The sequence below is a fragment of the Apodemus sylvaticus genome, chromosome 23 (genome assembly GCF_947179515.1).
Source record: "Apodemus sylvaticus chromosome 23, mApoSyl1.1, whole genome shotgun sequence".
In the NCBI taxonomy this organism is placed as follows: domain Eukaryota; kingdom Metazoa; phylum Chordata; class Mammalia; order Rodentia; family Muridae; genus Apodemus; species Apodemus sylvaticus.
In genome coordinates, this window is record NC_067494.1 from 31,221,634 (window position 1) to 31,246,277 (window position 24,644).

The 24,644-nt window shown below is 42.3% G+C and overlaps 1 protein-coding gene across 2 annotated transcripts in view; it reads left to right on the top strand.

The window, feature by feature from the left end:
- The window catches only part of Tab2 (TGF-beta activated kinase 1 (MAP3K7) binding protein 2), a 47,294-nt gene extending 23,243 nt beyond the window's left edge, over positions 1-24,051 (top strand). For both annotated transcript variants that reach the window (XM_052169230.1, XM_052169229.1), the window contains 6 exons: positions 4,751-4,938; positions 8,703-10,203; positions 17,675-17,835; positions 18,019-18,112; positions 19,060-19,140; positions 22,158-24,051. In XM_052169230.1, the coding sequence (XP_052025190.1) occupies positions 4,837-4,938; positions 8,703-10,203; positions 17,675-17,835; positions 18,019-18,112; positions 19,060-19,140; positions 22,158-22,300 (2,082 nt within the window). In that variant the 5' untranslated portion in view covers positions 4,751-4,836 and the 3' untranslated portion in view covers positions 22,301-24,051. The remainder of the gene's footprint in view (positions 1-4,750; positions 4,939-8,702; positions 10,204-17,674; positions 17,836-18,018; positions 18,113-19,059; positions 19,141-22,157) is intronic.
- The last annotated feature ends 593 nt before the right edge of the window (positions 24,052-24,644 follow it).

Genomic DNA, 24,644 nt, shown 5'->3' on the forward strand with positions numbered 1-24,644 from the left:
CTGTAGTTAAAGACAGGCCCTTGTCCCCAAACCTGATGATAGAAGTTTGATCACAGAGATCCAAATAGTGCAAGGAGAAACCAGCTCTGGAAAGTTGTCATCTGACCGCCATGTGCTAATAAATTAATATTCAACTTAGTCATAATTTTCATGTATTTCATCGGGTTAATTCATTCTGTATAAATGTTTATGGTTGTACTCTAAGACCAGGACATGAGTTTTTCATTTCTCTCTTTACCTATAAATAAGGATTTATTAACATGCTTAGTTCCTGTTTTCTTTTAAAAATATTTATGATCAGGATAGATTATCCAAAACATTAAGTGAAAGAGGACCCTGGGAAGTAACTTCGTTTCTATAGTACAATGCTAACATATTGGAAAATAATAAGATATGAAGTGGAAGATACACACAAAATAGTCAATTATATAATATGCTTGTCTCAGATTTATTGTACTTTCCTTAATCCTTAGAAAATGGCAGCATCCACCACAAAGCCACAAAACATCAGCTGCCAACTGTGTTCCTTTAAGAAAAACTTGTGGTGAGGCAGAAGCAGTGGTCAGCACTCATGTCCTCGGGGCGCTGCACTTCATGGAGACTTTGGGAAGGGGTTCTGTTCTCTTGGTTGCTTTTGGTTTTTCAAGATAGAGTTTCTCAGTGTAACCCTCAGACTATACCTGGAAAACTTGCTTTGTAGATTAGGCTGGCCTCAAACTCTCCCCACCTCCTCATCACTTCCAGGGCCGACCCCACCTACTTGATGGTCTTGCTTCACTGTGACGTCATGCACAGGCTGTACGTTATGAGTTTCCAGCTCCCTCAGTGAAGATCCCTTTGAATACACACAGCACAGTTTACCCAGCAGCCTCTGAGAGCTTGGGCCCAGGCTCACGTACTGATGGGCTCTGCAGTTAGCTGTCGCAGATTTTCTAACGTTCATCAATCATTTGTTCTATGAAGACTGAAAAGGAATACCTTAAAGATTAGATCAACTTCAAAATTGTGCAGCCAGGGTAGCATGAAGCCCTGATTACTAAAATGTGGCTCCTTCCTATCTTGTGAGAACCCACAATATTCAAAATAAATAATCATTATTGCTACCTGTTTACACTTTTTTGCTTTATGCTAGAGAGGCTTAATAATATAATTAACTTACACTGTGTAATCTTATAAACTCCTGAGTTGTTTGTCTGTTCTATAAAAATAAAATGATAGTATTACTGTTTTATTGATATTTGGGGTTTTTTTTTTTGTGTGTGTGGTTTTGGTTTTGGTTTTTTTAGCTGTTGTTAAACATTTGATTAACATTTGATTCTCATGATAGTTGAATCCTGTCATCATTTTATACAGGAGGATAACTGAAGTATTGAGATTCAGTGATTTGCCTAAGAGGACATTTCAAGAATCCTCAGAGTTTTTACTTAGCAACTACTGTATGTTAGATATATGTGTTCTATATACGTTGTTACTTCATTTAGTTTGAGGTGAGATAGTGTTGGTTACTTCCATTTTTAACTATTAACATGGTTTTTTTTCTTTCTGTTTCTTTACCCTTTTTAACTAAAAAAAAAAAAAACAACAACAAAAAACCAAAACTTTAGAAACTAACTTGACTAAAGCTGAATATTGTTTCTTTTACTCTTAGAAAATTCTACTTTTTAGGAAAGTTTGTGTTCTTTTCTCATCTACCATTGTTAGCTTTTTTATTGCTTTAATAGAAAAAAATACTTGTCATGTTACATTATGTGTATCTCTTAAGAATTTCACAGGAGGAACCTTACCATTTCCTTTTTTGTTTTTTTTTTTTTCCGAGACAGGGTTTCTCTGTGTAGCCCTGGCTGTCCTGGAACTCACTCTGTAGACCAGGCTGGCCTCAAACTCAGAAGTCCACCTGCCTCTGCCTCCCAGAGTGCTGGGATTACAGGCGTGTGCCACCACCGCCCGGCTACCATTTCCTTTTATTTAAGGCTTTTAGGCTTGTTGGGAGCTTGGGTGGGTGGCTCCGTCTGAGTTCAGTACTAGAGCGCATAGAAACGTGTAGACTTGCTGGTGTGGACCTCACCCCCCAGTGGTGGGCAGCAGATAGCAGGGCTCCTGGGCTCCTGGCTAAGCTCCACTGACCGAGAAGCTGCATTTCAATTGGCCTGTCAGTATGGCAGTATTTCCCTTGGGTGTCTCCACAGAAGATAGATACCAGTGTATGGTGGTGCTCCGGTGAATTCAGGAAAATTCTGTGTCTTGTTTATCACTGCTGCCTGTGTTTTATACTACACATTACAGTAGTAAAGGGACCCTCAAACAGCATTCCTTGAATATATTCCACCAAAATCTTACTTTCCTGCACAACAGTAATATTGCTGAAATATACTTAAGAGCCACCTGCCACGGAGCGCTGGGATTAAAGGCGTGCGCCAACATGCTTGCCCGACTCAAATAGATGTCTTAAGATTGGAATTACTGAATTTGTTGTTGTTCCTCCTTAACTCGAGCATAGTACCCTCGGTGTCTTAAGAATTCTGTATGCTCTGGGCAGCGCATGCCTGTAATCCCAGCACTTGAGAGGCAGAGGCAGGCAGATTTCTGAGTTTGAGGCCAGCCTGGTCTACAGAGTGAGTTCTAGGACAGCCAGGGCTACACAGAGAAACTCTGTCTCAAAAACAAAAAACAAAAAAACCCAAAAAGTCCTGTGTGCATATCTCCTGCTCACCAGAGGTCATGGTTCCTCCTCTTTGCAGCACTGCTCTTGACTGTGTGTTTTAGATAGAACTGAGACAGGAGGATTTCCCCAAGTTCAAAACTACCTTGGGCTAGATCGTGAGCCCTGTCTATAAATAGGCTGTTTCACTGGCCTTAGGTATCTTTTCTCCAGTTGTGTTTAAGATTTCTTTCCCTGCTTTATATCAGTTAGACAATATTGGGCCTTTTGTATGATTTTCCTTGATTCTGTAAATTTGCATCATTTACTAACTTGAGAAAAATGTAATCACAATTGTTTTTATCCACCTACTTACATGTGTCCTGGTTTCTGGTCTCTAATTACAAAGACATTAAAGCTTTTGGTTCTTCCTGCTGCACCCCAAGGGTCTGGAAGCCCCATTCCACTTACAGCTCTGCCGGTCCTCCACACTGCTTGAATTTTCTTCTCTTCTACTCTAGATAAGCATGTCCAGTGAAGTTCTGTTTCACATATTTTAGTTCTTAAATAGAAAAATGTTATATACAAATTTCATATATATGAATACAAAAATATATTCTACTTATTTCCTGAGAAGTCCAAATATATTCACCCTTGCATCCATGAGATACTTTCAAGTCCATCTTGCTCATTCCAGGTCATTTTGGGCCTGTTCTCCATTGGTGGCCTTCTTGTAAACTATGGATTAGTTTTTCCCTATTGATTTTAGTCATTTAGGATATAATTACGTGCAGGGATGGCATGTAGGAAGTTGGGTTCTTTCACGTTCCCTAGGGGATAGTGACACTTTGTTTAGGAGACAGTTAGCTATGCTGAATCCAGACTCTAAGCCCTAGAATCTCAGGTGAGTCATTTCAGCCTGAACCTGGCTGTTCCAAGTGTCTCGCTCACATATGTAGTTGAGAGAACAAACCCAGTGTACACAAAGTACACAAGATTAGCCTTCCGATTCAGGTCCCGCTGTCTCCATGATCTGCCCTGTCCTTTCAGAAAGTAGGCATAAGGTTTAGTTGCGTGTTTGAATAATGTTTCTCATTTGTGTCCTCAGTGTCTAAAAAGGCAAGCCAGTGGTACACACTGTGTGTGCTTTAATAATGGAAGAGATTAGAATTTGTTTTCATTCTTCATCTTTAATTAATTAAGGTGATTCTCATTTAGATGTTTATTTTCCTATTCCTAATATTGCATGTAAATTATTTTTCTAAGTTTAAGTCATTTGAAATGTGCTTTAGAAACTGTAATGGAAAAGAAACTTAAAGTAAGACTTTGATCTAGTGATGTTGCATCTTTTGTGAACCTAGGTTTGGTTTAGTCTTGGGAATATAGTAGTTAATCTCAGAGGAAAAAGTAGGCAGGGAAACAAACTGACACAAAGAGCAGAGGTAGAGACGGGACCATTAGGAAACTCAACAGCAATCGCTAAGAGGAAGTAAGGTGGCCAGAAAAAAAGCAGTAGGGGTGAGAAAGAATTGTCAGATACAAAATACTTTTGCAACTAAGCACAAGACTTGGTGGTAGATGACCGTGGAAGAAGAGAAGGACCTATGTGAACAGCAGCCTGCCCATGTGAGTGGTGACAGGGCTGACATCCAAAACACTTAGTGATTTTGTGGAGAGGAGTTGATTGTGCATTTCACAACTGAATATAAAGCAATATATAGATAGTAGCAGTAAGTTTTCCATAAAATCCACATGGTCTTTTAGAGCCACATTTATACTCTTAAAGGTTTTAAGTAAAAAGAGGAAGATTGTGTGCCTAAGACTCTCCTGTGTGTTCATTAAGAAAGGTTAGGGGTTTCTGGTTCTCCCTAAAAGATCGAGAACAAGACAACCTCACAGCAGTTTCCTAATTGGATGCATCTTCTGCCATTGTAGAGCATACAAATACAGAGGAATTAGATCATTTCAAAATTATCTGTTAGAAAAGAAAGTATGTATAGCTATATGAAAATCATTAAACGTAAGTAACACATTTATTATAGTTAGGGGCTGTGACTATAAATCCATAGCAACATTCATTCTAAAGACAGTTCTCAATTTTTTTTTTCACAGAAAATGCTTGGCCAGAAGAGATGAGTACTAATTCCACTGAGGCCTAGAATTGCCCATTGACATAGTCCTGAGCAGGCGACATACGAATGGCCCAAGGAAGCCACCAAATTGATTTTCAGGTTTTACATGACCTGCGACAAAAATTCCCTGAAGTGCCTGAAGTTGTTGTATCCAGGTGCATGTTACAGGTTAGTGTTCAATGATTTCTAGATTTATTGATACAATACAATTTATAATATTAACCTGCTGTTTTTTAGATATTGCAGAAAAACTCTTTGTTAGTATTACTGTGCTGTAATGAAAAATGTTCTTTGGTGTCTCATAGTAACATGACCTCTGCCAAAATGGGGCTCTCTCTGCCTGCCCGTAACACAGGTCTTGTCTGCCCTATAGACAGGGGTTCTTCTTGCTATGATCTTGTCCCCTTTTCCTCATCCTCACCTGGTTCTTTTATACAGTGGTTAAACGTGTGTTTTAGAATAAGCAGACTTGAGTTCAGGTTTTAATGCTTGCCAACAGTAACATCTATGAGCCTCATTTTTACTTCATTTCTTTACTGTTCAATGGGAATAAAAATCTTCACAGAAAAGTATAATCCAGGTAAATTAACTAGGATGCATGACTCGCAGGTCTAAAGAATAACAGTAATGGAAGTTCCCCATTATAAATATTTGATGAATGAATCAGTAGTTAGTTCACATTTATCAATGTAGAATGTAACGGGGGGAAAAAAGGAGAAAAGGGAAGTGTCTTAGGGTTTCTGTTGCTGTGATAAAGACCATGACCAAAAGCAACTTGGGGAGGAAAGGGTTGAATTGCGTCTTACACTTCCAGATTAGTCTGTTACTGAGGGAACCAACGGAAGAACTCTAGGCAGGAGCTGAGGCAAATCCCATGGAAGAGTAATGCTCACTGGCCTGTTGGTTTTTAAGATTGCTTCCTTAAGCCCTGTAACCACCCACTTGCCTGGGTCTGGTGCCCTCCAGCAGCAGCCATTAATCAAGACAATACCCCATAGACTTGCCTACAGGCCATCTGATGGATTTGGTTCCTTAACTGAGGTGTCCACTCAGATGTCTAGGTTTGTGTCAAGTAGACAGAGACTAAGCAGCATAAAAGTAATAGAGTAGGAGTCAAAGTATTAAGGAGGTAGGAAAAGAGGAGAAACCAGGAAGAGGGGTACGGTAAGCCAAGGCTTAGAACCCAAGTGAACTTTTTTAATTAAGTAGATGGTAGAAATTTGTAGGAAAATAAAACTATACTAAGGGTGTTCAGGGAGACATTGAAAAACTAATAGAAAAATAATGTAATTTCCTTAATAAATTTCACAGACTTGATATTGAAAGAACTATCTAGAACACTTACAGCTCAGTGATTTTTTTTTTTTTGAGACAGTTTATGTAGTCCAGGCTGACCTCAGACTTAAGAGATCTACTTGTCTCTGCCTCCTGAGTGCTAGAATTAAAGGCATGAGCCACTGTACTGTTATATTTTAAAATCAGTTAACTAGGAATGAAACATAAAGTCTTTTAGAGAACTGCTTAGGGTATTTTCAAAAAATAAAGAACTCTTAATGTATGGAGCTGGAGAGAGGGGTCAGTGGTTAAGAGCACTGCCTGCTCTTCTGAAGGTCCTGAGTTCAAATCCCAGCATCCACGTGGTGTCACACAACCATCCATAATGAGATCTGACGCCCTCTTCTGGAGTGTCTGAAGACAGCTACAGTGTACTTACATATGGTATAAATCTTTAAAAACAACCAAACAGCTCTGATGTATACTTGAGTGTAATCTTAATGTATTGAGAAGACAAGCCAAGCATTCCAGAGGCAGAAGCACTGGGGAGGGGGTGGTATGTCAGCCATTTCCTTCTTCTTGCTTGTTCTCCTTGTTCAAATGCTATGTGTGGACCTGCGTTTCCCAGCGAGAGTTCCGGAATGATTTATCTGACTGCTTGTAGACATTTTAACGCCTTGATATCTTTCTGGCTTCTTATTTTCCATCCAGTGCTCTGATTTTTTTTTCTCCCATGTCTAAGTTGTGTTAGTTGGTCTCTTGTTACTTGCGTGCATTATCAGATAGTATTGCCTGCCTTCTAACTGGCTGCTTTGTCGAAAGAATATTTATTTCCTTACATCTTATTTATTAACAGAATTGTCTTCCCCAAATACTCTCGTTGCTACTTCTCTGTTGATCTGTGTTCAGGAGCACTCTCAGCTGCTTATAATAACTGTAATGCTGTTCAGTTCTTCAGATCCTCCATTACTGAAGCCCAGCCTTGCCTTTTATGAAGTTCCCACTGTGAGCCTTCACTCCAGCTAGAGTTGCTTCATTCACTGGGTTTGGAACATAGTTCACCTAACTCTTCCATTCCCTTCACCAAGAACCTAGGGTTTCTATGTTAGTTTTGGTTTTGTTTGGGGGAGGGTTGTCTGTATTCTCCTCATCCAACTTGTGTGTGCCCTGTGAACCATCAAGCTATATCTACTTCATTAATCCAGGTGTGTGTGTGTGTGTGTGTGTGTGTGTGTGTATACGTACATTAATGTGTATAGGTGCAAGTATGCGAACACATGTGCATCAGCAGGGGCCTGAGATGAGAGAAACCTCTACTGTTGTTTTCTGGAGCTTCCATATTGTTTTTTTGGAACAGGTCACTAAGCTAATTTTAGTCTTGCTCATGTGTTTACATGTGTTTAGGACAACCACTTGGAATTGAAGTCTCCCTCTCTCGGCAGCCACTGTCTGCCTATAGCTCCTCATCTAGGAATGGGGCCTTATATAGCTTCCCTGCCAGTGCTGACGTGTTAACTAGTGTTGTTATTGTGCAGCTTTTATTTAGACAGCCATATTGTTAGGATTTCATGGGCAGCTTCCCTGTCATTCCAGAAGACACTGTCTCACACAGGCATCCAGGTCTGCTGGCTCCTAATATCATCCTCTCTTCCACGGTGTAGAGGTCGGGTTGTAGATGTGTCAGCGATGCTGGGCACCCCATAGTTGATTAGTCTCTGCATTTTGACAAGTTGTAGATTTCTATGATGGTCTCTGTCTGCTGCAAAAAGAAACTGCTTTGATGGAGGAGTGAGAGCCAAGCCTGTCTATGGTTTTGTATAATAGAATTTAGCTGAGGTATTGTAAACCTAGCTACCTGTCCTTGGCTGGAAAGGTCATAGGCCTGAGAGAACTGACTACTGCCATTTCCCAAAACTGTCCACCTGATGGCGTTACAGGCTCTTTAGTGTTCCGAAAGCTCACTTTTATTTGTCATTAAGTCTTCCAGGAGCTCAGAGATTGCTGCATATATGATTGGTTTCCAATAAGTATTTTTCTGGAGAATTTATGACCAATAGTGTGGTACTTTATTTAAAAACACTTTGTTTTGGGTTTTGCTTTGTCTGCATGTTGCTCTGGAGTGGGTTTTTGTCATGCTCTGTTAAAGGCAGAGGCATGGACTCAGTTCTTTTGTTGGCTACTTCGAGCTTATATTTCATTTGTGGAGGCACGAGGAAGCATATGTAGAACTGAGATGATAAGATTCCGTGTAGCAGTTGGCTCTATAGATACTGCCTCTTTTCTAAGTGCTTTGAAGAACTTTGCATTTTATCAATTCACTTTTAAAAGAAATGTAATTATACCTTATATTCTGACTACTTTGTTCATTGTAAAAATTGTATTTTTAATTAGGCTGCATTTTTACTGTATTTGGATGAGTCCATTTTACAAAGTGGCTTCTTTGACAATGATTTGGTTTAAATGTATCTGTTACTAGTAAATTTTTCCATTATACTAATAGTGAGAATTAATAAACATAATATAGTTCTCAAGTCAAAGCTCTCTTTTATGAGTATGTCTTCTATTCACGAGTTAGTGGGGTGGGATTTCTGTGTACTGATAGTCTGTGCAGTTACTTCTCATGACTAAAATGAACCTGTTGTTCTTCTGCTCTGTAGAACAACAACAACCTGGACGCCTGCTGTGCTGCGCTCTCTCAGGAGAGCACAAGGTATCTTTATGGTGAAGGAGACCTGAACTTTTCAGATGAGTCTGGAATTTCTGGTCTACGCAATCACATGACTTCTCTCAACTTGGACTTGCAGTCACAGAATGTTTACCACCATGGAAGAGAAGGAAGTCGAGTGAATGGAAGCAGGACTTTAACACACAGCGTTAGTGATGGACAGCTTCAAGGTGGGCAGTCCAATAGCGAACTGTTTCAGCAGGAACCACAGACAGCACCAGCTCACGTTCCTCAAGGCTTTAATGTTTTTGGAATGCCCAGTACATCCGGTGCTTCAAATTCAACACCACATCTTGGATTTCACCTAGGCAGCAAAGGGACATCGAACCTCTCTCAACAAACTCCCAGGTTTAATCCTATTATGGTAACTTTAGCCCCAAACATACAGACTGGCCGCAGTACCCCTACATCTTTGCACATACATGGTGTACCTCCACCTGTACTGAACAGTCCACAGGGAAATTCTATCTATATTAGGCCTTATATTACAACTCCTAGTGGTACAACTCGACAGACACAACAACATTCTGGCTGGGTATCTCAGTTTAATCCCATGAACTCTCAGCAAGCCTATCAACCTTCACAGCCTGGACCTTGGACTACTTATCCTGCATCCAGTCCTTTGCCACATACCTCAACCCAGCAGCTGAGTCAGCAGGGCCATCAGACCTCTCATGTCTACATGCCTATCAGTTCGCCAACTACTCCGCAACCGCCAACCATTCACTCGTCTGGTAGCTCTCAGTCTTCTGCCCATAGCCAGTATAACATTCAGAATATTTCAACAGGACCTCGAAAAAACCAGATAGAAATCAAACTTGAACCCCCACAAAGAAACAGTTCTTCAAAATTACGTTCTTCTGGACCTCGAACTGCCAGCACTTCCTCATTGGTCAACAGCCAGACCTTAAATAGAAATCAGCCCACTGTTTACATAGCTGCCAGTCCTCCAAGTACTGACGAGATGATCTCCCGTAGTCAACCCAAGGTCTATATTTCAGCCAATGCCACCACAGGAGATGAGCAGGGCATGCGGAATCAACCGACACTCTTCATATCTACAAACTCTGGGGCATCTGCAGCCTCCAGGAACATGTCTGGGCAAGTGAGCATGGGCCCGGCCTTCATCCATCACCATCCTCCCAAGAGCCGAGTACTAGGCGGCAACTCTGCCACCTCTCCTCGAGTGGTGGTCACTCAACCCAACACAAAGTACACTTTCAAAATTACAGTCTCCCCCAACAAGCCCCCTGCTGTTTCCCCGGGGGTGGTCTCCCCCACCTTTGAACTTACAAATCTTCTAAATCATCCTGACCATTATGTAGAAACAGAGAACATTCAGCACCTCACAGACCCTGCTTTAGCACATGTGGATAGAATAAGCGAAGCCCGGAAACTGAGTATGGGATCTGATGATGCTGCGTACACACAAGGTAATGCTGATGTTCCAATGTCCAGGGGGTGGGCGGTCTCCATGCCGCACTCACTGTACTGTGACCTCACGGCGCAGTGGGCATTAGCCCGCACGCCCGCGCACCTGCCCGCTGATCTGTTTAATTTGTTTTGCAGTACTGGCCTTGCTAAGTGTTCTTCCACTTGGCTGTAGCCCTGGCCCAGCTCTTTAAATGTCTCGAATAATAGTATTTTAATATTTGAAAATGTTCATGTAAATTTTAATATGGTTATAATGTGGAGTTGTTAGCACTTCAGAAAGTCAACTTGGCTTGTTTTTAAATATTTGTCTTTATTTTGTTTCACAGTTTGAATAATGTTTTGCCTACCTCTGTGTCTTTGTACCATATACTTGCCTGGTACCCACAGAAGTCAGAGGAGGCCATCATATCCTCTGGAACTTGAGTTAGAATGGTCGTGAGCACCATGTGGGTCCACTGTGAGATCAACAAGTGCTCTTAATCACTGAGCATTCTCTCCAGCCCCTTAATCCTTTTCTGATACACTGACTTTATTACTAAGTTTCTTTTTTTATTGGCTATTTTATTTATTTACACTTCAAATGTTATTCCCTTTCATGGTTTCCCCTCCGTATTCCCCTTGCCCCTCTCCCGGTTTCTATGAGGGTGCTCCCTTAGAGCACTCTGACTCTTTGGTCTTGTTTTGTTTTAAACTGATGAATATGAAGTGATTCTTCTCCCATGCTTGGCTATGGTATTTTTCCATTCCATAATCCTGTATAGAGATTTTAAAACATCAGGTGACCAGGGCCCAGCTTAAATTTTCCGCAGTTAGCATCTTGGTATAGTAAGCTGATGCACATGTGTGTTGTAGAGTAATTCTGTTTGTACTAGAAATTATGTTAAAATTGATACCACCCCAATACTGACTGAAACTGGTTCTCCGGTGCCTGAGTCTCGGTAACTAAGTTCTTCCATCGGTCTTAGTTGCCTCTCCTGGCAGAATGGCGGTCTCTCTATGTTTGAGCATTTGCTGATTCTTAAATGTGGAGCAAAGTTCTTATGATGATAAAATACAATGAAGTAGGCATTTGCATTTAACTGGACATTTTAAATATTAGTTATTTGTATTTAACTTAAACAAGAAAACAAAATTTTCTTTAAATACACTGTCTCCATATTTTTCTTCCCGTTCTCTCTAGAATCTACTACAATCAAGTTTCCCCCATTGCAGTCACCCAGAAAACTACTGTCAAGGTTTTTGGTGATGGCATTGTTACATCCTCAGTAGACCTCTTTGAGCCTTCTCTCCGTTCTCTGGAGATGAGCCACCCTCTTATCCATGAAGCACTGTTTCAGTGTCCTCCCTGCCTTCTCCTGTGGAGTCTCCCCCTGCCTCTGCTCAGTTCTTTGCTCCTCCTCTTCTTTGGTTCTAGTGAGACCAGAGTCTCCTGGCTCACAGTTAATAAAATTCTTAACCTCTTTTCCTATCTGTTCTTTGAGTATCTCATTTGATCTCTTGATTTTTGTTATTTATTTAGTCCAGTTTTGCCAATGACAAAAATCTTCTGCCTCAGTTTCCCGAGTGCTGGGATTATGGGCCTCTGCCACCATGCCCAGCTCCGGCCTTTTATTTTAAATAACATAATACATTCCTTAAATTGGTAACTCTGAAGCCAGACTTCTTCGCTGAGGTGAAGGCACGTTGTCTGCGCAGCAGCCCTGCGTTGGGATGTTTCGTGGGTTTCTCAGCGTGACCAATTCGTGAAGCAGCCTCTGACTTTGCCACAGTTTCCTTTCCCTTAGATGCTGGCACTTGAGCTTTCTGACGATTAGAATAACCTTCGGGACGTACTTGACGCCTTTATTTCACATCCACATCTGTCACGTCTCCTCCTAAGTCTCTCCAGAGTCCTGTCTTCCCACTCACATAGTCCCTGTCCTCATACATGCCACCACCTCTCAGTGTATTAGCACCTAGCCCTCACCCTTGCCTCCTTGTGGTCTACGTGCACCCAGCAGCCAGCAGCCGGAGAGATACTGTTCAGAACTACGTCAGGTCCTGTCACTGCAGGTGACAGCTGTCTCTCCACAGTGAAAGCTCTCATGCCTGCCTTGCCTTCTCATCTACTTTTTGGCTTTTTCTTTTTTTGCATTTATTTAGAGTATGAGTATGTGTGGTTAGGAGTATGTTTATGTTCACACATGCATACTTGTGTGCTTCCATATGTGGGTAGGAATGCATGCACTGCAGCATTTGAGTGGAGGTCAGAGGTCACTCAGAGTCAGTTTCTCCTGTGAACTTCACAAGGTTTGTGGGGATCAGTCTCAGGTTATCAAGTCATGAGTGCCACAAGTGCTTTGCCCACGGAACTGTCCTGCTGCCCTCAGCCAGCGCCTCTCCTTGCAGCCAGTACCTCCTCTGCTCTGTTGTCTAGCTCCTCTGCTCTCTGCAGGTTGCATAGAGGAGAGGCCCTTGGTGCCCCTGTACTTACTACTGGTCCTGTGCCTGGCTTTGCTGAGAGCCCCTGAGCCATAAGCCACATTCCTCCTCCCTGATGGAGAAGCTGCTGAAGCCGGGGCGCGGCCTCCTCCTCCCCGTAGCGGCATGCTGTCATTGGCTGACACTCCTCAGTAAGGCTGTTGTCACAGAAGCCAGGGCTCAGCAGATAGCACTCAGCCTCTCTTCTCCAAGCAACCTCTCTAAGAATGATTTGGATGGACACACACAAATTATATTTTAATAATTTCAGTGTCATCTCCAGCCATATTTGTGATTCCGTCATCTTGTTAATACCAAAAGAAGCATTGATTTTACTGAACTATTAATTGCCTGACTTCAGCCTAAAATAGAAATTCAAGTTAATAACCTTATGAGTTGAAAAGTTTATTGAGTTTTGTGTTTCTTATTCCTTGTCGTTTCTCATGAGCACTTCCTTACAAGTCACAGCACTCCTATGGAGAGCTAATAAAACTCTGGTTGTGATACAAATTCAGTGATTTTTTTTTTCAAAAGGAAATATAATTTAAATTACAGTTTTTAAATTAGTTTAATTTTATGAAGTGCCTCCCATAGAACTTTGTTTTATGTTCATTGTAATCACCTTAATAAATAATCCTCTCAATAATTGCAAGTTGATATCAAATGGCTTATGATTTTTTTTTTCAAGTGAGTCTCCCACCTGTCTGCTCTTCCATTCTTAAAAGAACTACTTGCTAGTTTGGTGTCACTCTTTAAGACACTCCTTAAGTGTGCAGCACTGTATCCAGGTTAGCAGTCCACCTCCCTCCCCATCCTGCGCAGTAGACAGTGATTGCAGATCTGTTAGGAGCTTCCTTCCAGCACAGCATGGTCCATCTTTGGAGCGCTCTGCCTAGCAAGCTAGCTGTGTCTTAAAACCAATGCCTTGATGGGCGTTGGTTGTGCACACCTTTAAAATTCTAGCACTCACGTGTGGATAATTATGAGTTACAGAACAGCCTGGTCTATACAGTGAGTTCCAGGATAGCCAAGGCTACACAGAGAAACCCTGTCTTGAAAAAAACAAAAAGAAAAATGATATCTTAAAAGTATTACAAAAGTAGTTTGCAAATTTAAAAAGATACAGTAAATAGGTCTCCACCTCTAACCAGTTAACTGTTAAATACAATCTCTATTAGCAGTCTTTCTCCTTATAGTCACTCATATATAAATATACATACATAAAACTACATAGGCACACATATAAGCACATTTTTAGTGCACACTGTACACATGGATATCTATAAATATATGGGTTAAGTCACATCTAACCACAGTTGATAAATTGGACTTGTCAGGATTGCATCTAGACTGCAGGCATACAGACTTACTAAACAGTACAGTATAACTGCTGTTTGTGTAATGTTTATATATTAGATATTATCACAAATAATCCAGAGATGTGCTTATGCAGATGTTAACATTTTTTCTTTTTCTGAGCCAGGTCCTTTCTCTATAATGCCCAAATAAGCTGTGACTTGAAGCTCCCTATCGCAGTTGCTGTGGCATCACCAGATTAGCTGGTGGGCTCTGTTCTGCACCAGCCCTACCCAAGAACCAGATAGCAAAAGTTCATCTCTGCTCTGTGACGAGAGAAATGCTAGCAGATGATCGGTCACACTCCTGGGGCGGGGGGGGCGGGGGGGGGGGTGGCGGCGGCGGCGTCTTTTGATAAAGCAGGTCCCATAGTCAGGCCCAGCTCTAAGTAGACTGCAGTTCTGCGTCCCACCATGTGACTGCCACAAGAAATGTGGCTGCTCCCTGTGTGAAGTTTTGTAGACCTCTTGTACTAGTCCGTGTGCCCCATTTATGAGCAGAGGGCTCTTTCACAGTAGTGTTCACAAGAGTGTTCTTCTCCCTTCTATCAAGTGAATAAGGAAAATACTTCCTTGTTCTGTCACATAGAAAGGTGCTGTGTGGAGGTTTTTAGCTTGTCAGTGAGGGAGCACAGGTGTCTTCAGGAGGCACCGTGGTTCTTAGTATGTGAAGTGCCTGCTGTTAAGGGACTCAGTCTGCTTTCCTGTAACCTGCTGTGCCGCGTACTGTGCTCACTGATGTCTTAGATGCTTTACTTTTGTGTGTTCACATTGGCCGGTCTCTTCCCCTTCTAGTTTCTGGCATTTGTATCATGATTAGAAAACCTTTCCTGTTCCACAGTTAGGAAAAGCAGACAGCAGCAGTGCTGTCCTGTTTCTCTCTGGTTATGGTGAGACTCCTTGAAACCACAAAGGACTGTCTTCATGACGTTGCATCACTAACGTGAAGACTGCCGTGTGTCTCCTTCTAACGCAGAGCTCTGTGTAAGCTGTAAGCAGGCTCTGAAGCAAGCTTTAGACGGTGTGTGTACCTCTGTGCTGTAAAACTGCACGCAGAGCCTTGGTTATTACAGATAATGCCAGCAAGTGAGTCCCTGGCAGAGGCCACAGCAGTTGTGTTAAGACTCACCCCCGTCCTGTCAGTGCTGAGTGTAGAGGGTGTGCATGGCTCAGTTTCCTTGTTGTTTGATGGCAAAACAAATGAAAACAGGAAGCTTTAAAAAGCTGCCTGCCATCTTTGGGTCTTCTGTGATTCAGTCACCAAGTAAATGTCTATTAGTGATACAGCAATCACTAATACAGAGTGATACAACCTCTGCTGCCAACACATTGGAAGTGAGAAGAATTTAGGTTTATTTTAAAAGCTGACATTGTACTTTCTTCACTCTAGCTTGAATATGGCTTAGTTATATCCCTAATTTAGGCACATTAAATCATATAAATTTTAAACGTGAGAAATAAGGGCTTACTACATTTTAGTGACGAAAAGTATCTAAAATCGTTATCACCTAGGGGAAATTTTACAATGGATAGCCTTAAATAAGTGCATTCTCTATTAATTTTGAGTTTTGTGTTTCTATAAGAACTAGATATTATTTACATTGTGTAAATGTATTAAAATTAACACTGTCTAGAACTTGAAGTGTCTTTACAGTTTTTAATAAAATTAAGAAACATTTGTGTCCATCCAAATCTGGCAGAGGTTGAGTCAGGGCAGCTTCTAAGGACTGCTGGACTCCAGAGCAGAGTCGGGAGCCTGGTAACCAGCAGCTTCCGTTGGGTGGGTACAGCAGCAGGAGGGGTGGGGTGCTTAAATTACTTTTGTCCATTAATTTTGACAAAAAGAAGCACTGAATGTGTTAGTAACGCGCACGCACACCCTTTCACCTGTTTAAGGCTCTCTGGAGTCCTGGTGTTGCCGCCCTCTTGCCCTAGTCACCCGTTACTGTGCGCTCCACAGGCTGAGGAGCTGCCTTTGCTTTTTGTCCCTGGGTTATTACAGTGTAATCGCCTCTCAGCTTGTTAGAAGAATGAGGGAGTGGAATGTTTCTGTTACAAACAGCATAGGTCTTAGTTTGTAAAATCTCTTGTGGACTGGAGAGGTTGCTCAGCAGTGCTGTTAAAGAGGACTTGGATTCAAGGACCCGCACCCGCATGGAGGCCGCAGCCATTCCGGGGGCGCTTCACCCCTCTTCTGACCTCTGCAGGCACAAGGCTCACTGGGTCGGGCATTCTTTCCAAGACCCTGACCCTGGCGTGCGCCTCGGATGTCGTCCTTCCTAAGTCCCCTCTTTCCTGGTTCTCGAGTGTCACTTTGCATTCACCGTCTCCCGCGTTCTCTCTCACTTTTAGAGAGAGAGAGTCTTTGCCTTTTGGTTTTCTCTGTAGACAGCTTTTGTCATTTGTCATTATAGTTTCTTTATTTCAGCAGCTGCCTGGTGCCTGTACATTCTCCCAGACTTTGCAATGTGTTTATTCATCTGTACTCTTTGATGATTTAGTTAGGTGAACAAATTGTTCCATGATCTTCTAGAGTTATATTTTCTTCTTCAATTTGGGGACATTTTTAACCAGTATTCTTCAGATCTTGGCTTTTCTCCGCACACTCTGCCTGCCCCTGGAATTCCTTTTTAAATGAGCAAGTAAACAACATTGAGGAAGTAGTCCAGTCTGAACATGTGCCATGTAGCCAGTCCATTTATCATACAATTACCATGGCGTGCCCAGACCAATATGGTAACGCTACTGCAGACCTGGACCTGGTGACCTGCTGACTGCGAGGTGTAAACCTATGCGGCATGTCACCGTACTGGGTATTTGGGACAGTTGTGATACAGTGCTAAGTATCTGTGAGTATCTGTGTGTATCCAGACAAAGGGAGCACTAGAAATACTGTAGGCCTGAGGTACTTCACATCAGTTTATTTTCTGGGTAGCGTCATCCCAAGGTGTCTTTCCAGTCCAGTGTCCTAAAAGACAAGGTTTCCGTTTTTCAGAACTGGCTCCCAGGGATATATATACAGCTCGACGATCTTCCAGACCGCTCAGCATTGAGGCCACAAGATGTATTGCTTCTTTTAGAAATCCTGCTAAAGTGACTTCACAAACTGGTCTGAGAATGTGAAAATAAAGTATTTATCTAAATGACACTTTTTAATTTGAAGTTTGAACAATTTGTTAATATTCATGTGGTTTGAAGTCATTTGTTATAATCAAAATTATTTGTCCCATTCCATATTCCTGTATACAATGTCTGTAAAATTATCATGTTAGAATATCTCGAACATAGGCTGCGGTGTTGCCCTGGAGGAACGAGGGTTGTCCTGTCCACAAGTCAGATGTGAACTACTGAAGAGCAGATTAGGTTAGTGTAGTAAGCTAGAACCTTTTAAAAAATAACAGACTCTGCCTTCAGCCATAATCAAATTCAAAGCCATAACGTACATTCAAACCAGGAAAAAATTTTTAGGTGTGCAAAATTTACTTAAATAATTAAAAGTTTCCAGGTCAGTCAAAATTTTTGAAAATTTAAGTAAGTGTATCCCAAATATTTTGTTGTCGTGTAGCTCTTGTCTTAGCAGGCTGTCACAGAAATGCTTGTGTGCTGAAGAGTTGTGTGCTGGAGTGGGAGGGCCTCACACTGTGCTCTGTTGCAGCGCTGCTGGTACACCAGAAGGCCAGGATGGAGCGGCTTCAGAGAGAGCTCGAGATGCAGAAGAAAAAGCTGGATAAACTCAAATCCGAGGTCAATGAGATGGAAAATAATCTAACTCGAAGGCGCCTGAAGAGATCAAATTCCATATCACAAATACCTTCCGTAAGTCTTCTGCAGCTGCTGTGGCCTGCGCGTGCCCAGGAGAGCAGGGAGTCGGCTGTGGTGCAGAGGCCGGGCCTCGCGCTCTGCAGACGCTGGCCCTATCCATGCTGGTTTCCATCCTCCCCCCCCCCCCAACCCCACAGAAATTCAATACAAACCTTTTTACATGGCATTATTTTTCAGCTCGAAGAAATGCAGCAGTTGCGAAGTTGTAATAGACAACTCCAGATTGACATTGACTGCCTAACCAAAGAAATTGATCTTTTTCAAGCTCGAGGTAAAGTTTAGTGCATTCTTAGCTGAAATGCATTGAATTGATCTGCTGAGTCTTTTCCTGTGGCTTACCAGTCACTGTCTCAGAGTGTTTAGCTTTGGAGCCAGTAGGCTTTTCAGCCCTCTTCCCTCAAGAAGCAAACCAGGAAACCAGAGACACGCAGTAGCGCAGCCTTTAGCTGTAGCAGTGGCAGGGGAAGACGGTGGCTGTATTTCTAGCTGCATGTCAGAAGGTTGGCTTCTGGGTAGAGGCTCCGTCACCGTGTGCCCGCTCGCTCTCCCCCTTCCCGGTGTCCTTTCAAGAATGCATGTCCTCATCTCATGGCTCTGCCGTGGTCGATAGAACAGAAAATGACAGAAAGTATAGTTCTGTTCTGTGGACAGCGATAGGACTGGATACTTTCCAAGCAATTAGTAACCAGCATTCATTTTTTATTGTAGTAAAAAGGATTTAACTTCGTTCCATAGAAAACATAAATAAAATTTTATCACTGAAACCTAATTCTGAAGTGGGCAGGGGTAGGGAGGGCATAGAAATAATACAAAATTTAAAGACAAAAAGGAAACTTAGCAAAGAAGTCTTGAATCCCATTTCTGTGTTTAGTCCAGCATCCATTAAACTGAAGGGGATGGCTTTTCTCAAATCGGCGTTAACATGCCGGTAAGCTGTCATTTTACCTTGTCACCTAGAGCCAGGGGTCTGCTCCTGATCTTCCTTACAAGTGTCACCTGCACTTCCTCCCATTTTATCACTTCCTCTGTTTATGAGTACTATCTTATATCTGTATTTTGAGATATGTTTTTGAAGTCTTACATATAATTTGAAATTAAGAGGGTATCATTTAAAGCATTTCTTCTGCTTATTTTTAGAAAGAAATGCTTACTTTAAAAAGTAAAATTAAGTATTTCTGAGCTATAAATATTGATATGTTTCCTTTTTATATATTTCAGGACCACATTTTAACCCCAGTGCTATTCATAACTTTTATGATAATATTGGATTTGTAGGCCCCGTGCCACCAAAACCCAAAGGTTAGTGCATCCATTTAATGTGAGACTGTTACATTTGGAAAGCAAAATCTTAGAAAATTTTTATTTTTATTTTTTCAACCTTCCACTTTGGGAGTGTTCCCAGCGTTGGTGTTCTGGAGTGGACTCATCAGGAAGGCGTCTGCTTATTTTTATTTACGTTCTGGGCTTTGGGGAGGATATAAAGATGTGGTGTATTTCACTTTTTAGACTATGTTTGAGACCTTAGTAGCCATTGTGTACTCCCAAAACAGAAATTTGTGTTTAAAACAAAGTACAAAGATGTTGTGTCTTTAAATTTGTGAACAGTGATAAGGCCAGCACTTTAGAGAACGTCAGTTTTTTGAGAACAGTGTTTTGTATAATTCTGAGTACTCATATATCCTGAATTCCAGGTAAATTTCAAAAAAGTATCATCTAGTAACATTTTATAGCCTTGAAAGTAACAGAATATGTGTGTTAAGCTAAGACATGAAATATGCCTGTGTATTTAAGTCAGGCTTTAGGATATTGTGTACAAATGAAATTGTGTACATAAGTCTGACTGGCTGAAGTTAAATATACAGACCTGACTATTTGGGTCACTATTTTCACTATTAATTATGATACATAATTTGCTTTTAGCCCTAAGAGAAGTAAAATAAATAATTTGTAAATGAATGTACAGTATTAAGAAAGCAAATTCTGACTATAAGAAACGTAGAATGGCAAGGTGGACTACAGCAGGTAGACACCAGCTGAAGAAGAAGCCATGTCGTGTCACATGCACACAGACCAGGGTGAAAGTCTGTCCGCTCAAAGTGGTGAAAGCATAAAATCGCAGCCGCATTAGCGGGGACAGGTGCTCCTGGGAGCCGGGTCCCCGGACTCCGGCAGGGGAGCGAGAGAACTGAAACACACACACACACACACACACACACAAATAAAGAGGAAGGAAGTCAATAAGCAGAAGGAATTTAACCTCGACATCAGAGATGCCATTATCAGAACCACACAGATGACGTGATGGTGGGGGAACCGGAAGCCCACAGGTGGGACAAGACAGGAGTCCTCAGTTTCTGCTGCTTTCATTGGGGTGCACTGCCCTCGCCTGAGCAGTTATGTAAGAAGAAGAAGAAACAGAGGCGTCCCTACCAGAGTCCCTCGCTGCAGAGAAGATGGCCGTGTGTATCTCCAGCTGCAGCTGCGGCTTTGTTTATTAGTTAGCCACAGAGAAAACAGTATCAGTATTAGTTATAATTCAAGCATTTACTGTTAAAAACTACTTAGTGAATTCATTAATGTTGCAGTATATAAAATCCCACAAAAAGTTACATTTTTTGTACAGTTTTATGTAAAAGAAATTCATAGATATCAAAAACGTTTCATTCACAGTAACAATCAAAATGTTAAAATAGGAGTAAACTCTACCAAGAGGCAGAAGAATTTTATACCAGAATTATAAACACTGAAAAAGGAAATTGTCAGAAAAATTCATGTTCATGGATTTTAAAAATTATACTGTTGAACTACCTACAGTACCCAAGATCTACAGTTTTTGTTTTAATGTGATTGGTGTTTTGTCTGCCTGTGTCTGTGTGAGGGTGTCAGATCTGGAACTGGAGTTACAGACAGTTGTGAGCTGCCATGCGGGTGCTGGGAACTGAGCTTTAGTCCTGTAGAAGAGCAGCCAGTGTGCTTAGCTGAAGCAATCTCTTCAGCCCTGATCTACACATTCTGTCAAAATTCCAGTGACATTGTAAACTTCAGCTAGGAAGTTGACGTAGGAACTAGCACCTTGCGTGGGGAGGGAGCTGGAGCTAGCCCACTCCTGCTTCCAAGCGGATGGCAAAGGCACCGTGGTGAGAAGAGGGCAGGACTGACGTGAGCATGGCCCCTGACATGCACAGCAGAGGGACAGAATGGGACAGGCGGGGTCCTCACCCCTACCTTCCAGGGGCTGTCAGTGAAGGAGCTGGGAAGCCGCGCCTCCATATCTGGAATGATGGTGCTGGCCAACCAGTGACCAAAATTCACTCCCCGGGCCGGCTGCACATGGCAGAAAGAAAGAAACAACTCCCTCAAGGTGGCCTCTGTGTGCATGCTGTGTTACGTGCATACTCACACATGACATACACAAAATGCATAGGTGTAAAAAAATTAACTAGATTATACATTTAATTACAAGCCATATCGTGGTAGATGGAAGCATTTGGCATTGTCAGGGTGGCGAGTGTTTATATGGCAGCCGAGGGCCTGCCGAGACCAAAGGGCTGAGACTGCACACGGCTCCCCACTGGTCTAAACCAGACTCGGGGCTCTCATACCGTGTCTGAGTTTTAAAATTGCAACAAGAAAATGGGATGATTTTTTGACTCTGTCTTTTTCAGCATCTTACAGCTATAAGTGTAAACCATAAGTGTTAGAAATTAGCTGTTTAAAAACAAGAGTTGTAGCACACACTGAATCCTGATATCCAGGAGAGTGAGGCAGGAGGGCTGGTGCAATTTAAGGTCAACCTGAGCTACAAGGTGGGACCCAGCCTGGGCTACAAGGTAGGACCCAGCCTCAAAAACAAAATGGGAGAAGGGCAGAGCTGTGTGTCCTTTGTGTTACAAAGACTTGGTTTTTTTCAGTAAATTAAAACAACATTGAATGGAAAGTTGTATTCCTAGTAAAAAAAAAATATATATATATATATATATATATATATATATATATATATATATATATATATATATATATATATATATATATATATATATAAACGCAGCTGGAATGGGCTGGGAACCCAGGGTCACACTCCGCAGTGTGTGACAGTCAGCAGGGAGGGTGGTGAGGGCTTACCCTTCCTTCCGGCTCTTGCACTGGGAACTGTGAGGCCGTGTCCTCCTTAGCCGTGGACGCCTTTGTGTTGAGTCACGTGGTTCTTCCCCAGACGGGAAGCACCCTCAGTTCAGTATTTCATCTGCTCACCAGTTTGGTAGACTTTGTGATTTTTTTTTTTAACTTAAAATTGTTTTTTCTTTCCTTCCTTACAGATCAAAGGTCCACCATCAAAGCACCAAAGACCCAAGACACAGAGGATGAGGAGGGCGCTCAGTGGAATTGCACTGCATGCACGTTTCTCAATCACCCGGCCCTAATCCGCTGTGAACAGTGTGAGATGCCGAGGCATTTCTGAGCCAAAGGCCCCGCCCTCCTCTGAAACCACATCTAAAGTTCACAAATGTCGCCTGTCATGGGGAAGTGTTTCACTGCCACACGGGACTTAGTCCAGTTGACGGTGTGACGAGACGCTGGTGTTCTGTGTTGAGTGTCAGCCCACAGAGCTAAAGATACCTCAGTCTAATGTCACAGGCAGTGAGGTTCATCATCACCTGAAAGGTGACCTGAGAGACCTGGCCACCTGCTGCCTGAGCATGTCCAGTGCCACCGTGTCAATGCCTAGGCGTTCCCAGGACTTCTCCCTCTTGTCACTCCTGATCTTGACGGGAGGAAGGAACAGGGTGATCGCTTTTTGTGTTTTTAAAGCTTTTGGTGAAACACTACATACACAAAGAGAAGGAACAAGATTTGACTAAAAACTCTGCTGCCACATAGTGCCAGTAGATGTGGAAATGTCACAAATCTGTGGTACTTTTGGCCTTGTCCTCTGTCTTCTCTGAGGACGCCTCTGTGAAGCCAGCATCTAGGTGTGAGAGGAAAGGAAAGCAGTGTGTCTGTCTGTACGTCCGCAGTGCGCTCCCCGCCGTTCCTACTGTACAGATCTCTCACGTCTGCCTGGAGTTCCCCAGTATCTTCTTATATTTCTATATGTATAGTGTAATAGATTTGTTAACTAATGTTCTTTTTCCCTTTTAGTAAGCACGATCATGTTCTTTTTAAGCCTTACCTGAGAAAAGCAATGCCGTAAGATAGAGAGCATTAAACATGAGCCTGTGCACAGCAGAGCTCCCCCTCCTCCTTCCCCTCCTCCTTCCCCTCCTCCTTCCCCTCCTCCTTCCCCTCCTCCTTCCCCTCCTCCCCCTCCTCCCCCTTCCCCTCCTCCCCTCTGTTCCTTGGTGCCAGTGCTCTGAGAAGACATGCAGGTGCTGCATGTGAGTTGCAGGAAACACTGCAGGCATGTCAGACGGTCACGCTGTACACTGACTTCAGCAGTGGGTGACCAGACTGTCATCTTCTCTTCTCCAGCAGCTTAAAGCAAACAAGTATTTACCACTGCCGTCTTGCCCCATCTGTGTGGTGTCCCATAGAACTCCACGGGAGGTTCCTGTTGGCAAAGTATGGTTTGAGAAGCAGCCGTTCTCAGCCGCCGCTCCCGCAGCCGTCCTCCCGGGAAGAGGGTCGCTGCCGAACTGCGACAGCCGTGTATTTATAAAACATAGTCATGTTAGGACAACTGAAGAAAAGCTGGAAAAAAAGAAAGAAAACAAGCAGACTTGAACACTGAAGCAACCTCAGACATCTCTTTATTTTGATGATATATTTTTGTAAGGAAAATAAATATTCATATGATCAGGAATGTATATAACTAAATGAAATCAAGAAAAAATAACAGTATGCATTTTTAAAAGAATTATAAAATTATCAGTGCTTGGAATGGGGCTAAGGGAAGTGCTGAAATATAGCAAAAAAAAAAGGAAATAATGTAGATTGTCCCACTGTAAATGTTCACAGGTGGCTATGTTTTAAATAAACAGGATTATTACAGATGAGCGTTACAAAGGTCAGAGCCTTGCCTCCAGGCTTCGCGCCATCAGTATGGAAAGATACAGCACCCATGGGTCACTAGTCAACACCCCAAAACCGTACAGTGATGCATTGTGTTTTAAAAGCAGGCCTTGTTTTTCAGCTTCCTCTGCAGTTCTATGTGAAGATTGATAAATCAGTTTTTACTTGTTTTATTAATAAAACGTAATTTGGATATCTTGAGTTGATGGTTTTGTGATTTAGCTGGGTAAACTATCTTTGTAACAGATAAGTTATTTATAAAAATTAAAAAAACTTATATTCTAATGTGGATTTTGTGGCTTGTCTTTGAAGTTTGTGGGACAGTTTATACCCAGCATAATGCCCCCCACAGTTGCCCGAAGCCTGGAGCAGGCAGCCCCTCACTGTCTCTCAGGAGCTCCCAGCATGCCGTCTGGATCCTGCAGTTTCTGCAGGCCGGCTTCTTTGGGGTGTCTCGATTAGTTAGTTGCCTGGTTTGTTCTTGCAAGCTGAGTCTCACTAGATAAGACCATCCAATTTGTAGTCCCCCTGTCTCAGCCTCCCTAACCCTGTGATTCTGGGCATGCACCACCATGTCTGGCTGTTAGGCAGTTTTGAACTGATGAAAGCAAGCAGGTTTCACCTGAGCCAGGTGGATGGGAGCTTCTTTTCATGGTGTACTTTAGCTGTTTGTTTCTCTTTAATTTTTAAAAACTCTACCCTGCTGTTCAAAACACATGTGACTCCTTTGGCCCTTTGGCCTAGGAGTCAGTTCATGTTGACTGAGCCCCGTGATGTGTACAGTGGTGCTTCTC